Here is a 13,652-nt window from a genome sequence, read left to right on the forward strand (position 1 = left end):
CTTACTCTCCTAGACTTCAGTTGGAAGGCAGTGAAAGAGAAAGGAGGAAAGGAGTCAGAAATGCAGATGTCAGATTATTATTATTGCAGTGTGCGTTGAATAAAAATAAGAGCAAACCTAGCGTTGCAATGTTCACAGCAGTGTCCCGAGGATAATACAACGCAGGGCATTGTTATTCAATCGAGACCAGAAACGTCCGGTTCAAATGGACATCAACTCCAAACAAAACACATAAAAGATCAAACGCTGGGCTCTACAAAAGAGCTTGTGTTGTCACTGTCTGACCCGCATGTCCATGTTTCCTCTCTCTCGTGAGAACATGTACGCTCGCACACAAACACTGAAAACCTACTTCACAGTCTCTCAGAGGCAGTAAATGTCAGGACAAACTGGACATGAAAAGCATATTCACACCTGGACTCATTCATATCTTTAATGCTGAATACAGCATGTAAACCCATTGTTGCATGACATATATGGAACTGATTGCACTATTCTGATAGAATACCCTCAGTGATCAGTCAAAGACAAAAGATTAAAGGCAGAGGTCACAACCTCCGGTGATGTACCTACCTCTTTCTGGTCCAGTTGTAAGGACGACTTGATGAGGTCTCTGAGAGCTGTAAGTTGTTTTTTCTCTTCGTCCTGGGTCTGTTTGATCTGACAGTGCAGATTTACAGTGTTTCAATATGGGGCGAAATAAACAATATAAAACAAACAGGCTGCTATTTCCTCATTTCAAGATGTCTGCATAAGAGAAAACACTTTCTTGAGGAGGCACTGCTAGTAAACCTTTATTACTTTTTCAAAGGAACAGCTGGCTTGAGCTTTACTTTTTCCTGTCTGAATATGAGATCATATTTCACTCATAGACTCACATATTAATAATGCTTATGTTTTATGATATCATATTTAATATAATCATAATGTTCTCATAAGCAGAGCTGCATGCATAGTAACAGAACTAACAACGAAACAGAAAACTATAAAACAGACCTAGAGAAGCACAAATGTAAAGGTTTACTAACATTATAGAGATCAGCTGCTAATTTCTCAATATACTGCTTCAACTTGTCAGCGGTTTTCAAGCCGTCCTGGAAAAAACTGAGAGAAAATACAAGCACAAATGAAAGGTTGTTGTTATGCATTTGTTCAACACTATGTATACTACTGTTAAAAGGTTTGGGGTTGTTAAGATTTTTTATGTTTTTGAAATAAGTCAGTAACAGTAATATCATGAAATATTATTACATTTTAAAATAAGTATTTTATATGTTAATACATTTTAAAATTTAAATATGTGATGGCAAAACTTGATAGTGTCACATGATCCTTCAGGAAATCAGTTTAATATGTTGATTTGGTGCTCAAGAAACATTTCTTAATATTATCACAGCTGAAAACAGTTGAGCTGCTTAATAGTGTAAACTGTGATACATTTGTTTCAGGATTCTGATGAATAAAAAAATATTTATTTGAGTAACATTATATTTTTTGTGTCTTTAAGGCTGGAATACTACACAAATTGTGCTCAGATTTTTGCCACGATTTGCTGTCTGGATGAGTTGACAATAGTTGCCAAAAGTCTGCAGGGCAGTCGGCAAATTTCACAGAATATCGCATAGTATATGATGGGCACAGACTCCGATTTTTTAGCTTCAGACAATGATTCCATAGAGCCAGAGGATATCAAAACATGTTTGATATTTTGAGCTGATTTTAGAACACATATCGTAGCGTATGATGCGTCAATACTGAAACCAAAGCTGTCCTCGATCTACCAGTGTAGCAATTAAATATTTGACAGATAAAACAACCACCTCTAAAGCCCAAAGTATACTTCTTTTTTTACACATTCGCTAACATATGCGTACAGTCGAACCCGTCGCCTTTCAAAGTTTACTCCATTTGTTAGCGTGTGCGAACGGAGGTGGTTGACACGTGCACTCTAGAAAGTTTCATCTTATTCCAGTATCTGCGCTGTTTTCTCCAGATGTTATGACCGATAACAATGTCTAAAATCTGTTCAGATTTTAAAAGTCGTGTAGTGTATTCCAGCCTTTAACTGTCACTTTTGATTAATTGTATACATTTAATAACTCTTTGAAGATAATATATCTCAATTTAATATCAAAATACTGAAATCTTAACTAATCTGGGAGACATTTCTTAGGAATTACAATAACAGACCTTACATCAGTAAGAAAACAGGATTCTGGGACACTCACTTGCACTGTGCATGATAATACTTGATGAGATTCTGGAGGAGATCCACTCCTTTCTTGGTCTTAATCTCATTCACTTTGATCAGGTACTGTTGGGAACCACAGATAATAAAGCACATAGAGACATTGGTGTGTTAACAGGAAAGAACATCTGAGATGCTGCTCCCTTCTAAACGCACACGCACACTTGCTTTGAAGTGGTTAAAGTGGCTCAACTATAAGAATTGTGTTTAAATGCTCCACCCTAACCCCTGGTTTAAACAGAAATATGGAGGGGACCACTTCAGCCTGCATCAATTGTTATTATACACTTAATAATATACATTTAATGACTTGTATTTTACGTTTCTTTGTATATTGTTTAGATTATGAAATCCAATTCCAATAAAAGCAGTTTTGATTTGATTGAAGTGAGCCTTGAAAACTATTGGTTATGATTAAATGGTTTGTACTATGTAATTCAATATTAAATTGTTGATATAATCATTTTTGTTTGCATCTCAAAGACGACCAAATACTCTTAACACAGACCTAATATTCATATCAATACATCTTGGAAATATACGTGTACAATATTTATAAAAAACAGTAAAATATCATGTATCAAACATAAAGCTGGTCTGATATCTTGGTATGTCTGTACTCAAGCATATTCTGCACCTGATTATACAAAGCCCACTGTTGCAAAGGCTTGACTCATGAATATTTATCAGGTTGTGTGAATGGATAGTTCAGTAATGTTACCTAGCAACGTCACAACAGCCAAATTAATATTCATGAGCTAAGACACTGCCGAGCAATGATGTCTCAAACAGCCATTTCAAAACTTGCTGCTGGGTGAAAAATATGAACACATCAGAAGATCTCCTGGCCTTTCACAACACCTCAAGTTAGAGCAGACATCATGGCAGAAGAGAACAAGGAGACAACCTAAAGTTGCTGAACAATCAAAACTACCGTCAAGCTAACGTTTCTCGGAAGAACGAGGAGGAAAGAGACCGAAAGTTTAAATCCTCACAAGCCCACACACCTCACACATCTGCAGCTGAAAGATCCTCCGCTCCTTCTCCATCTCTTCTGCGATCTCTGCGCCGGTGATCTCCGTACGGATCATGCCGTGCTGCTTGGCATGTTCCCTCTTCTCCTTCTCAATCTTCGTGCTATGGCGAAAAAGACAAGAAACGGAAGATGACAGAGAAACAATAAGCAGAAGTTCAGACAGAGGTTACCGCAAGTGGCTCTTTCACTATGATGATGATGATGATGATATATTGTTGTGCTTGACAATAAAACTGCTGTACATCACCACATTACATTAAACAACATTTTGAATACAACGACCAAAGAATAAACACTTGGTAATGATACTTACAACTTGGTCTCATAGTCTTTCCAGGCCTTGTCGAAAGGCTTTTTAAGATCCTGTGTTGAGGGAAATAAAATAAATAGTGCAAGGAGCAATTAGGTTTACTGTGCAGAGTTATAGACCATTTTCTACAGTTGTTAAACTGAACACATTATTATACAATATAAAGCACCACAAAGAAATCATCTACATCTCAAGAGATTTGATCAGAACACTACTATAAAACTCAGACTGCTGATGTACAGTAGTGACTGACATGGACTGTGGTAATGCAATTTCTTTATTATCAGATTCCCACTCTCAGGAACCTATTCTCTGGACTTAATGACGTTATTCACTTTCCAACTACCCAAATGTTCATCTGCTCAAATAATAATTGATCATGAAACACACACAGATGTTTTGGCTGAGTCCTTTTGGAGTGTGTTACTTTATCTGAAGTGTATCAGTTTGCTGGATTCTTAGCATGGGTATAAGCACGAATTTGTTCACAGCATGAATATACTGTATTCCTACTGCTGAAGCAAAATCCAGAAACCTACAGCATTTTATGCTTCAGAATACATTTAAGTCAGAGCACAAAAAGACGTGCCAAATTTTTTCTCCAGACATTTATTCGGTTAAAAATCTGAGATTGTGTTAAATGACTACTAAAAAGTAGGGTTGCTTGATATGTCGGTTATCTTCCGATATGTATTACTTTTTCGGCACTGTCCAATTATAACATTTAGTATTTATTTACCATCATCTAATGCTCACTTAACGTTAAAAACACTAATAATTTAATAACACTGTTAAATGTAAGCTGCATTTAATAATGCAGTGATGCATAAGTTCACTTTTAGCATTTAAAACAATAAGAATAGCATTTTAAAATTGGCCATTTTTTAGTTGATTTAAAACAATTATGGGCTTACTGTATTTGTCAGAATTGTACTAGCCAGAGGTGCATCTCTGGTAAAAAACCATTCAAGCGCAACAAGACACAAAAGAGAACGCAGTGCTGGCCCGCGTCAGTTAATCTCCTTTCTGTGACACACACATGACTCGTGCGCACAGAAAGCCGCTTCAGACAGCACTTGAACGGACAAAAACACACAAAATTATGCCAAAATGCCCTCGAAAGCACAGTTAAATGAGTTCTTACATTAATGTAAAGAGTTAAAATATTAACACGCAGCATTATTCAGTGTGTTGATGTAATTTCCACTGAAACAGGAAGGCAGGGCGGGAAATATCGAGCAGCTTCTCCCCCTTATTAAAACAGCCAATAGCGTTTAGTTTATATCACAGCTCGGCCAGAGCTGTTGAGCTCAGCAAAGCTGCACTTGACAGCCACGGTCTAATATTTCCCCATTTAGATTTAATATGAAACCGTAACTAAACCAAAACAGTGAACTTAATCATGCTGAGGATGTGTAGTTTGAAAAGTGTGTACCGTATTGTTCCGATTATAAGACAAAGATGTACATTTTGGCAAAAGGCTTTTTGAGGACAAAATCTTGTCTTTTATAAAGAAAATGCTTTTATTTGAAAATAATTTTCATATTGCATATTTTTCATATTTAAATGTTACATTTTTATATTGAAAGTATGGTAAATATTGGTGAAATGTACCAACAATAAAAAAAAAAAAACTTTATGGCACCCCATAAAAATCTGATCTAATCCATCTGATCTGATTCCACAGGCCGATCACATAGCACTGAAAAGACAGCAATTTCTTGCAAAAGTCGGAGGGCAAGTGCAAAACGTAATGCTAATCCATTTTGCCGCATCATTCTTACGGTGCGTGTCAGTCAACTGGCGCGAAGTGAGAGGAGCAGAACAAGCGTTTTCAGTTCCTTCCTGTGGAAATTGAGCTTCTTGCTCACGTGTGAGCGTGATGCTAAACTTCCATAGGAATGAACTGAAAACGCTCACTCTACTCCACGCCAGTGGACACGCACCGTTACCCAGCGTATTTCTTGGCTGCTAAATGAGAGTTGTTTATCAGTCTTGGGGGCACACTTGTTTTACACGTATTTGGCACTCCCTATTGTAGCGGGTGTATTATGGCATTTACTGTGCATGTCTAGACCCTGAATATAAGACGACCCAATTTTTTCAAATGTATTTCCAAGAAAAAAAACACCGTCTTCTATTCGGAACAATATGGTAATTTATGTTGGTGCATGGCACTGATGTTATCTCTTCTACTCCTCAGTGCGGTTTCTAATGCCAGGTCTGTCTAACCGTTTCTCCTCCTGATCTCCTCCATATCGCTTTAAAATATAGCATTCTGTGTCCGAGTCCCATATGTTTTGTGGTCTGCGCCGACTCGTGTATATGATCCGCTCTGTGCTTTCGTGTCTGTCTCTGGACCAGAGCAGACTGTGTGCGTGCAGCGGGGGGTCCCGTGTCACTTACGAGAAACCAGATGTCATTCGTCCCAATGGAAATCATATTTAGACTGTCTGAATCGTTCCCTATCCCCTATAAGTGTGTGAACAAGTGACCGATTTCAACCAGCTTCAGTGTCTTTAGTGTAGGGGAAGGGACGCTTCAGATTCTTGAGAGCATTTGATTGGACAGAAAATCTGATGAGAAGCTGAAGTGCAGAGTGATGTCATCAAAATCGTTGATCCATATTGGCGGAAGAGACTAAGTTTTGAACACTTATATCTTCTTAATGTGAATTTTGTCATTGTTTTGAGCACACTAGCTTATAAATAACCTTAAAGCTAACATATTCATACTACAAGAAAAAAAACTTCCATTTGGATTTCATGGGGACTTTAAGGATAATCAGAGAAAAAGAGAAAACCACTCACAGCTCTTGACTGAATAACATTTGTAGCCTTAATAAGGATGAATCTATATTTAATTTATAATTGATGCAGTGAAGACTGTAAAGTGCTTGATAACTTTATTTACTTTCTGTACCCACCTGTTAGACCTACCTAAAAAATTTCAAAGCACTGTTTCAAGGTTACATGGTTCATAAACAACAAAAACAAGAACTTTTTGTCCATTTTTACAGGGCAAGTAAAAAGCTGAACTGGTCTAACTGGGCCAATCGGAAAAATTTAGCCCTGAAATATTGAAGGGCACAGGTAAATGTGACATTTATTATAATGGCTTTATGTGAAGATTGTTTTAAGTTCACTTAAATTTAAAGTTATGCCTATATATACTGTTATGCCTATAATTAATGGCTACAATTGAGAGTAAAAAATCTATTTCATAGAGACATCAGTAGCAGTAATGGTATCAGTGATGCCTTCTTTCATAAAAAGATGCCATTAAACAAATATTTTAAAAAAAATAGGCTACTGTCTTTATGTTGTTTCTACATTAATTTGGAGATTAAATGTGAAATTATTACAATATAAAAATTAAAAATGTTAATGCTACGTGCAATTAATCGCGATTAATTACAGAAAAATGTGTGATTCATTGTTTTATTTTTTTAATTGATTGAAGCAACTTATGCGAGTAATGTGACGTACTGCTCATATTTACGTTACGCCATAACGCACTACGCTACTTCCGACGTCACAAGTTGCGTAAGTTGCGCTTTGGGCACAAATAGACTGCGTTTGGCCGGAAGCTAGAATTTTACTTTATTTTTCTTACACAAACGCATCGTTTCAGAAGGCCTTTATTAACCCCCCACAACTGTGTGGAGCACTTTTATGATGAATAGATGCACTTTTATGGACTTCAAAACAGAAACAACCATTCGCTGCCATTAGAAAGCTTGGAAGAGCCAGGACATTTTTGAATATTACTCCAATTGTATTCGTCTGAAAGAAGAATGTCATATACGCCTAGGATGACTTGAGGGTGAGTAAATAATGGGCTAGTTTTCATTTTTGGGTGAACTATTCCTTTAAGAGTCTCTGAGTGAGTCCTGGTTAAACATACAGGAGCATTGGTGTAGATGCTTGTTAATGGGTTATGAGGCATCTGTTCCAGTGCAGGAAAGATTTTAGAGAGAGCTGATAATGTCCTCCAGGGACTGCACTTATACCCTTCAACTGCCTCTGCCTCTGTCAATAAGGGCTTTAGAGAAAGGTTTCGTTTCCGCTGAGTAAGAGGGTGAAAGAAAGAGAGAGACAAAGTATGAGTGAGATAAGAGAGTGAGAGAGAAAGAGTGGGGGCTGGTAGGTATGGTACATACCTACTCTGGTACTCTGTCTACTGAGCAAAAAGTGAAGCCTCATCACTTCCACTCAGAAATTCAGCTGATGCTGCTGAAGCTCTTAGCCTGGGTCATGCTAATGTAAAAACAATCAGACAGCCCTCCCAAAACAGCTCAGTGTGAGACGGCCCTACACTTAGTGTAAGTAATTTTCACAATCACTACATGTTTGCCTTCAAGCCTGAGACATCAAGCCTGCTGACAAGAGTGGTCAGTCTGACGCCTGAGCTCTGTCCTCCAGTCAACCAGTAAACACTTCAAACCGACTGAGTCAAAGGGTGTTAAACACTCCCACACTGTTTACTAGCACTAAGTGTGGCCATTCCTTCAGCACTGTGTTTCATAGACGACAGTGGCGTGAAGAACCCTGTAATTTAACTCCAACGTGATTTACAGTGTGCATTTTTTGGTCCAAAGGGACTCATTTAAGACCAATATGGGGCAGTAAATCAGGGTGTTCCTCAGAGGGGGTCTTTCCAATAAGTTCAGTCCAGAGACAGGGATGTAAATCTTACCCCCTTCACTCCCTTCAGATCTCCTTTGAGCAGAGAGTCCAGGGTGAAGATGACATTGTGGCTGAGACTCTGGAGCTGAGGAGAAGAGGAGGAGAATCAGAACCAGTATCATACAGCTTATGATCAGAGAACACACTACATGTACTGTACAAGAATGGTAATAATCAAATTATCAGCTTTAAAGGACTATTTTAGGATATTTATAAAAGCATGAAATGTGTGCGAATGTCAAAATTACTGTTACTTTGGTACATGTATTAGTTTAAACATGCTTTTCATTTGTGGATGTTGGTTGGTTTTAAAACTTAAATCTAAATAATCGTGATAAAAAATGAAAATGCTTTTAGTCCAATTCTTCTCAACTTTTCATTACTTAAAGCTGCAGTCCGTAGTGAATTCTCTGTTCGAAATCTGCAATTGCAGTTATTCGCGGAATTATCAACTTTACGTGGGTTGTGCCTCGGCACGGCACAGCGCGGATGAATCTTATGTTTTGAGGAGAATGTGCGGCTGTCAGTCACCGCGCTGGAGTGGATACTGTTTTTCGGAATCACAGTTTCTACTTTTTTGGAAGTATGACCAACATAAGAATTTTCACCGGAAATTGTCATCTGAACAAGTAACATCCACTTTTGTTCTGACCAACTAAGGGAAAAAAAACATCAGTAAATGGCACTGATTAAATCTAATGATCGCTTGTCATATCACTTCAAACCATTCAAATTACACTTTGTTCTCAAATTGTTAATGTTAACAACATCAGTATTGCGTGACTACATTTAATGTCCTTCTGATATGTATCCTTGTTTTCGCATGGGCTGGTTGCAGTCTCTTTTTTTCTGTAGCCACTCCGAAGTCCGAACTCTTTTGCATTTTACAACGGGTGAATCTCCAGTTGTCACTGGTGATTGTCGTTTGAACCTTTCTGGATCCGCCATCAAATTGATAAGTTTAATTATATCAAGTGCTGTGAGAAGAGGTTATAAATCTCAGACTGCAACATCCTCACCCGCAATATAGCTTATACTAGCAGAGACTCCTTCTTTATGTGTACGGATGTGACGTAATGACGCAAAGACATGCTCGAATCTCCCGCGGAAATCCACCAGTACCACTGGAATTAAAAACATTATTACAAGCTTACCGTTTTGAATTGAGCTAAGGCAAGCATATAGTTTTGAACACTGGCTGGTTATGTACCTGCTCAAAAATTTATAATTTGAACCCAAAAAAGTTACGGACAGCAGCTTTAACTAAACTAATTAGTTTCTAAGCTGTTCAAACAATCCTCAATAAAATAAAAAATAAATTAAAAAATAAAAATAAATAAATAAAATAAATAAAAATAGGTAACACTTTATTTTTAAGGTGTTCATGTTACAGTGTAATTATACATTTAAGTATTGAGTAATAATAATAAAGTACATGTACTTACTATAGGGTTAGGATTAGGGCTAGTTGCATACAATTATGCATAATTTATAGGTATTATATTATAATATTACAAAACATAAAAACATACAAACATTAATACATAAAACAGTACACTATCCCTCACCAGGTTCTTGAGGAGAGCGGCCAGCTCCTTGATAAGGCCAGAGAACTTGATGAAGGCTGTTCCCAGATCAGAGTTATCCCGGCTGATGAAGTTGCTGCCAAACTTGTCGAGTGCCTGCCCATAATTCTCTTCATTCTGCACATGATCTGTAAAGAAAAACAGACCATGCATTTTATGAAAGAATTGGAATATACTTTATTCAAAGGTGAAGTGTGTAATTTCTGCGCCACTTTCATCACCAATGGAATTGCAAAAATAATGACTTCAACACTGTTTTGAAACATGTTCCTGGACATTTTTAATCTCACAGCAGACACTTTTTTGCTTAATAAACCTATGAATAAACACTTGTCTGTAACAGAAGAGTTCAGATGCAAAACCCTCTAAATCCGTCAGACTTATTTTCTTTAAATGAGCATTTTTTATCAGGCTCCTATGTTCACGTCCAGTAGTTTCATTTTAAAGGTACTGATAAGGTTATTAGTCATTGAATAAAATAACTTTTTTTCAAAAATGTCACTTGAGTCAATTCAGTGATTTTTAACAAATTAGATTTTCTTTTGCGTCAAAAACAGCTAAATCCACTTGTGCTTTTTTCGCAAAAACCTCTAAATCCACCTCTTTGGGACAAGACATAGTAAATAGCTGAAAAATCAATACAAATGTAACTAGAAACACTGAAAAAGATTAGAGCACATTCATTTCAAAACTAAACAGTAGACACACCTCTTTACAGGGGGGCTGAATGAGATCTGCGATTATTTGCAAATCCCACCCCATTTCTCTGCAGTCACCTTTCTGCCCTGTCTGAATAAAGACAAAAGCCCCCCCGATTCACACAGTAGGCCTACAACCACATTGGCAAAAAGAATTGGCGATTAAAATAGTTTAATAGTTTTAGTTTGTATAATCAAGTAGAACAGAGCAACATTCTTAAACATCAATATCTGTGCATTTTGTATAAGAAGCTTATAAGACTTAAATAATGTAAAGTAATATTATAATGTATATCTCAAGTATAATAAATCAAATTCCTTCAAAGTTACAGCACTGCACCAAGAACTGTTATGAGTGCATGCTACACTTGCGACCAAGCTATTTTCACTGTAAAGTTACCGATTTTCTTTTGCCTTGTAAATTAACGGGAAGAGTTTTGAGGTAGATAAACGACGTTCTCTTCTGCCTTTTGATGTCAGTAGGACAGGCTCCTCCATTTCATCGTACTCCATCTTAAAAATGTAAAAAATCTGAATCCAAAAACAAAACAATCTCCTCAGCCGTCTCAAAAAATCCGTCTCCTCAGCGCACCGCTCTATTGAAACAGCCTGTACTGATTCGCGCGGCTCGCGCCTTCTGATTGGTTCTCGGGATGTAGTGGCTTTTGCTGCCAAAGGGAAGTGGCGTCTAGAGGCTTTTGCCGACAAACTGATATATCTGAATGGGCTGAGGCTGAGATTTCGAGGATTTGAAGCAAATATATTTGTTGAACGTGTACTGTGTTCAGATAGCTTTCACTCAATGTCATTATCTCATTTTTGACGGAGGTGGCGTTTAGAGGCTTTTGCATCTGAACTCTTCGTATATTTAGCTGAAATAGGAGAAAGTATTTTGAGAAAACAAAACATTCAACTTCAAGAATTTATAACCCTACCTACTGGTTAACATTAAAACCATACAACTAATAAAAAATGACCCTAGAGGATGGAGTTATGTCATATAACACACAAAAAAAAAACATTTTAAATGGCATACCATGTGGAGGAAAACAACTATTCCTCAATTCCCTGCACATTTGTCAACTAGGGCAGCTTCCTGTGTGAATCCCAGCCCACAGGATATCAAGCTAACCAATAATAGCCCTTTCAATAAACATATGTGCTAAAGCTGCTCTTCACTGGGCACAGGTCAAGGTCAAGGTCATCAGTGCCCACAGGAAAATAATGCAGGTGCCCATTCACAATTTGTCCATTAAATAAAACCCTTGTGTAATAAGAAGTATGAAGAGAATTTCTAATATGACCATCTTTAGTGCTGTACAAGTTTAGGGTCTCCATACTGATCTTTACTTTGAAAACACACTATGGACACCACATAATCTGGTATTGCTTCATCATCTTCCCATAGCTCCACACTGGGACCCCAGCCCATAGCACAGTGGCGTTATTAGGTCATTTGTCTTGTTGAGTGGAGCTAAGAGATCTGGTACCCTAAAATAAGGGGGCTGTCACCTTCTCTAAATGACCAGATGGGAAGTTTTACTGCAGCCGTTATGGACTCGACAATCTGAGGGAATCAGTATTGTGCAAACAACCCATGAACCAAAAAAATAAATAGATGAGCTCATTTCTGACTGTTTATGTCTGCTATTTATGAGCATATGAATCTCTCCTAAATTCATATATCTCCACTCAAAAGATTGGACAGACATAATTATTCTTGTTTATACTATTTTCCACATTTTAGAACAATAGTGAAGTCATCAAAACTATGAAATAACACAAAAGGTCAAGTGTAAAAAAAAAAAATCTAAAAATTTTTTTTTTTTTAAATACAATTTGTTGATTTATTTTAGAAATACATTATAAATATAAAAATACTAATACTACTAATAATAAAAATGTATTTTGCTTTCAATTGAATTATTAACAATAATAACAATAATTTGATTTGTATATTCTTTGTATATTGTATTCATAAATTATATACAGAAATATCACTACAAATTCTAAAAATAATTAGTTAGTTAATTTGAGTTGCATAGCATATTTTATTAATTGTATGCATTAAATGCACTATAAATATAAAATAAACACTAATACTTTTACTAACACTAATACTAATAGAACCCATTATATTAAAAATGTAAGATCATGCTAAAAAAAAAAAACAGTCAGTATCTGGTCTGACCAGTATTTGCCTCACGCAGTGCAACACATCTCCGTCGCATAGAATTGATCAGGTTGATTGTGGCCTGTGGAATGTTGGTCCACTCCTCTTCAATGGCTGTGCGAAGTTGCTGGATATTGGCAGGACCTGGAGCATGCTGTCTTATACGTCGGTCCAGAGCATCCCAAACATGCTCAATGGGTGACATGTCCGGTGAGTATGCTGTGTAAAGATCCTTGCAACATGGGGCCGTGCATTATCATGCTGCAACATGAGGTAATGGTTGTAGATGAATGGCACAACAATGGGCTTCAGGATCTCGTCACGGTATCTCTGTGCATTCAAAATGCCATCAATACATTCACCTGTGTTCGTTGTCCATAACATACTCCTGCCCATACCATAACCCCACCGCCACCATGGGCCACTCGTTCCACAACGTTGACATTAGCAAACCGCTCACCCACACGGCGCCATACACGCGCTGTCTGCCATCTGCCCAGTACAGTGAAAACCAGGATTCATCCGTAAAGAGAACACCTCTCCAAAGTGCCAGACGCCATCGAATGTGAGCATTTGCCCACTCAAGTCGGTTAGGACGACAAACTGCAGTCAGATCGAGACCCCGATGAGGACGACAAGCATGCAGATGAGCTGCCCTGAGATGGTTTCTGACAGTTTGTGCAGAAATTGTTTGGTTAAGCAAACCGATTGTTGCAGCAGCTGTCCGGGTGGCTGGTCTCAAACGATCTTGGAGGTGAAGATGCTGGATGTGGAGGTCCTGGGCTGGTGTGGTTACACGTGGTCTGCGGTTGTGAGGCCAGTTGGATGTACTGCCATATTCTCTGAAACGCCTTTGGAGACGGCTTATGGTAGAGAAATTAACATTCAATTCACGGGCAACAGCTCTGGTGGA

General features: G+C 37.7%; 1 protein-coding gene across 2 annotated transcripts in view; it reads right to left on the reverse strand.

Annotated features, from left to right (window-relative positions):
• asap1a (ArfGAP with SH3 domain, ankyrin repeat and PH domain 1a) overlaps positions 1 to 13,652 on the reverse strand; it is a 54,006-nt gene that overhangs the window by 15,554 nt on the left and 24,800 nt on the right. For both annotated transcript variants that reach the window (XM_056267596.1, XM_056267595.1), the window contains exons 5-11: positions 9,851 to 9,996; positions 8,293 to 8,367; positions 3,598 to 3,647; positions 3,256 to 3,385; positions 2,229 to 2,314; positions 1,029 to 1,104; positions 574 to 660 (exon numbers count right to left, since the gene is read on the reverse strand). In XM_056267596.1, coding sequence (XP_056123571.1) covers positions 574 to 660; positions 1,029 to 1,104; positions 2,229 to 2,314; positions 3,256 to 3,385; positions 3,598 to 3,647; positions 8,293 to 8,367; positions 9,851 to 9,996 — 650 coding nt within the window. The remainder of the gene's footprint in view (positions 1 to 573; positions 661 to 1,028; positions 1,105 to 2,228; positions 2,315 to 3,255; positions 3,386 to 3,597; positions 3,648 to 8,292; positions 8,368 to 9,850; positions 9,997 to 13,652) is intronic.

This window comes from Rhinichthys klamathensis, unplaced genomic scaffold, assembly GCF_029890125.1.
Source record: "Rhinichthys klamathensis goyatoka isolate OS25496 unplaced genomic scaffold, OSU_Roscu_1.1 h1tg000261l_1, whole genome shotgun sequence".
Taxonomy (NCBI): domain Eukaryota; kingdom Metazoa; phylum Chordata; class Actinopteri; order Cypriniformes; family Leuciscidae; genus Rhinichthys; species Rhinichthys klamathensis.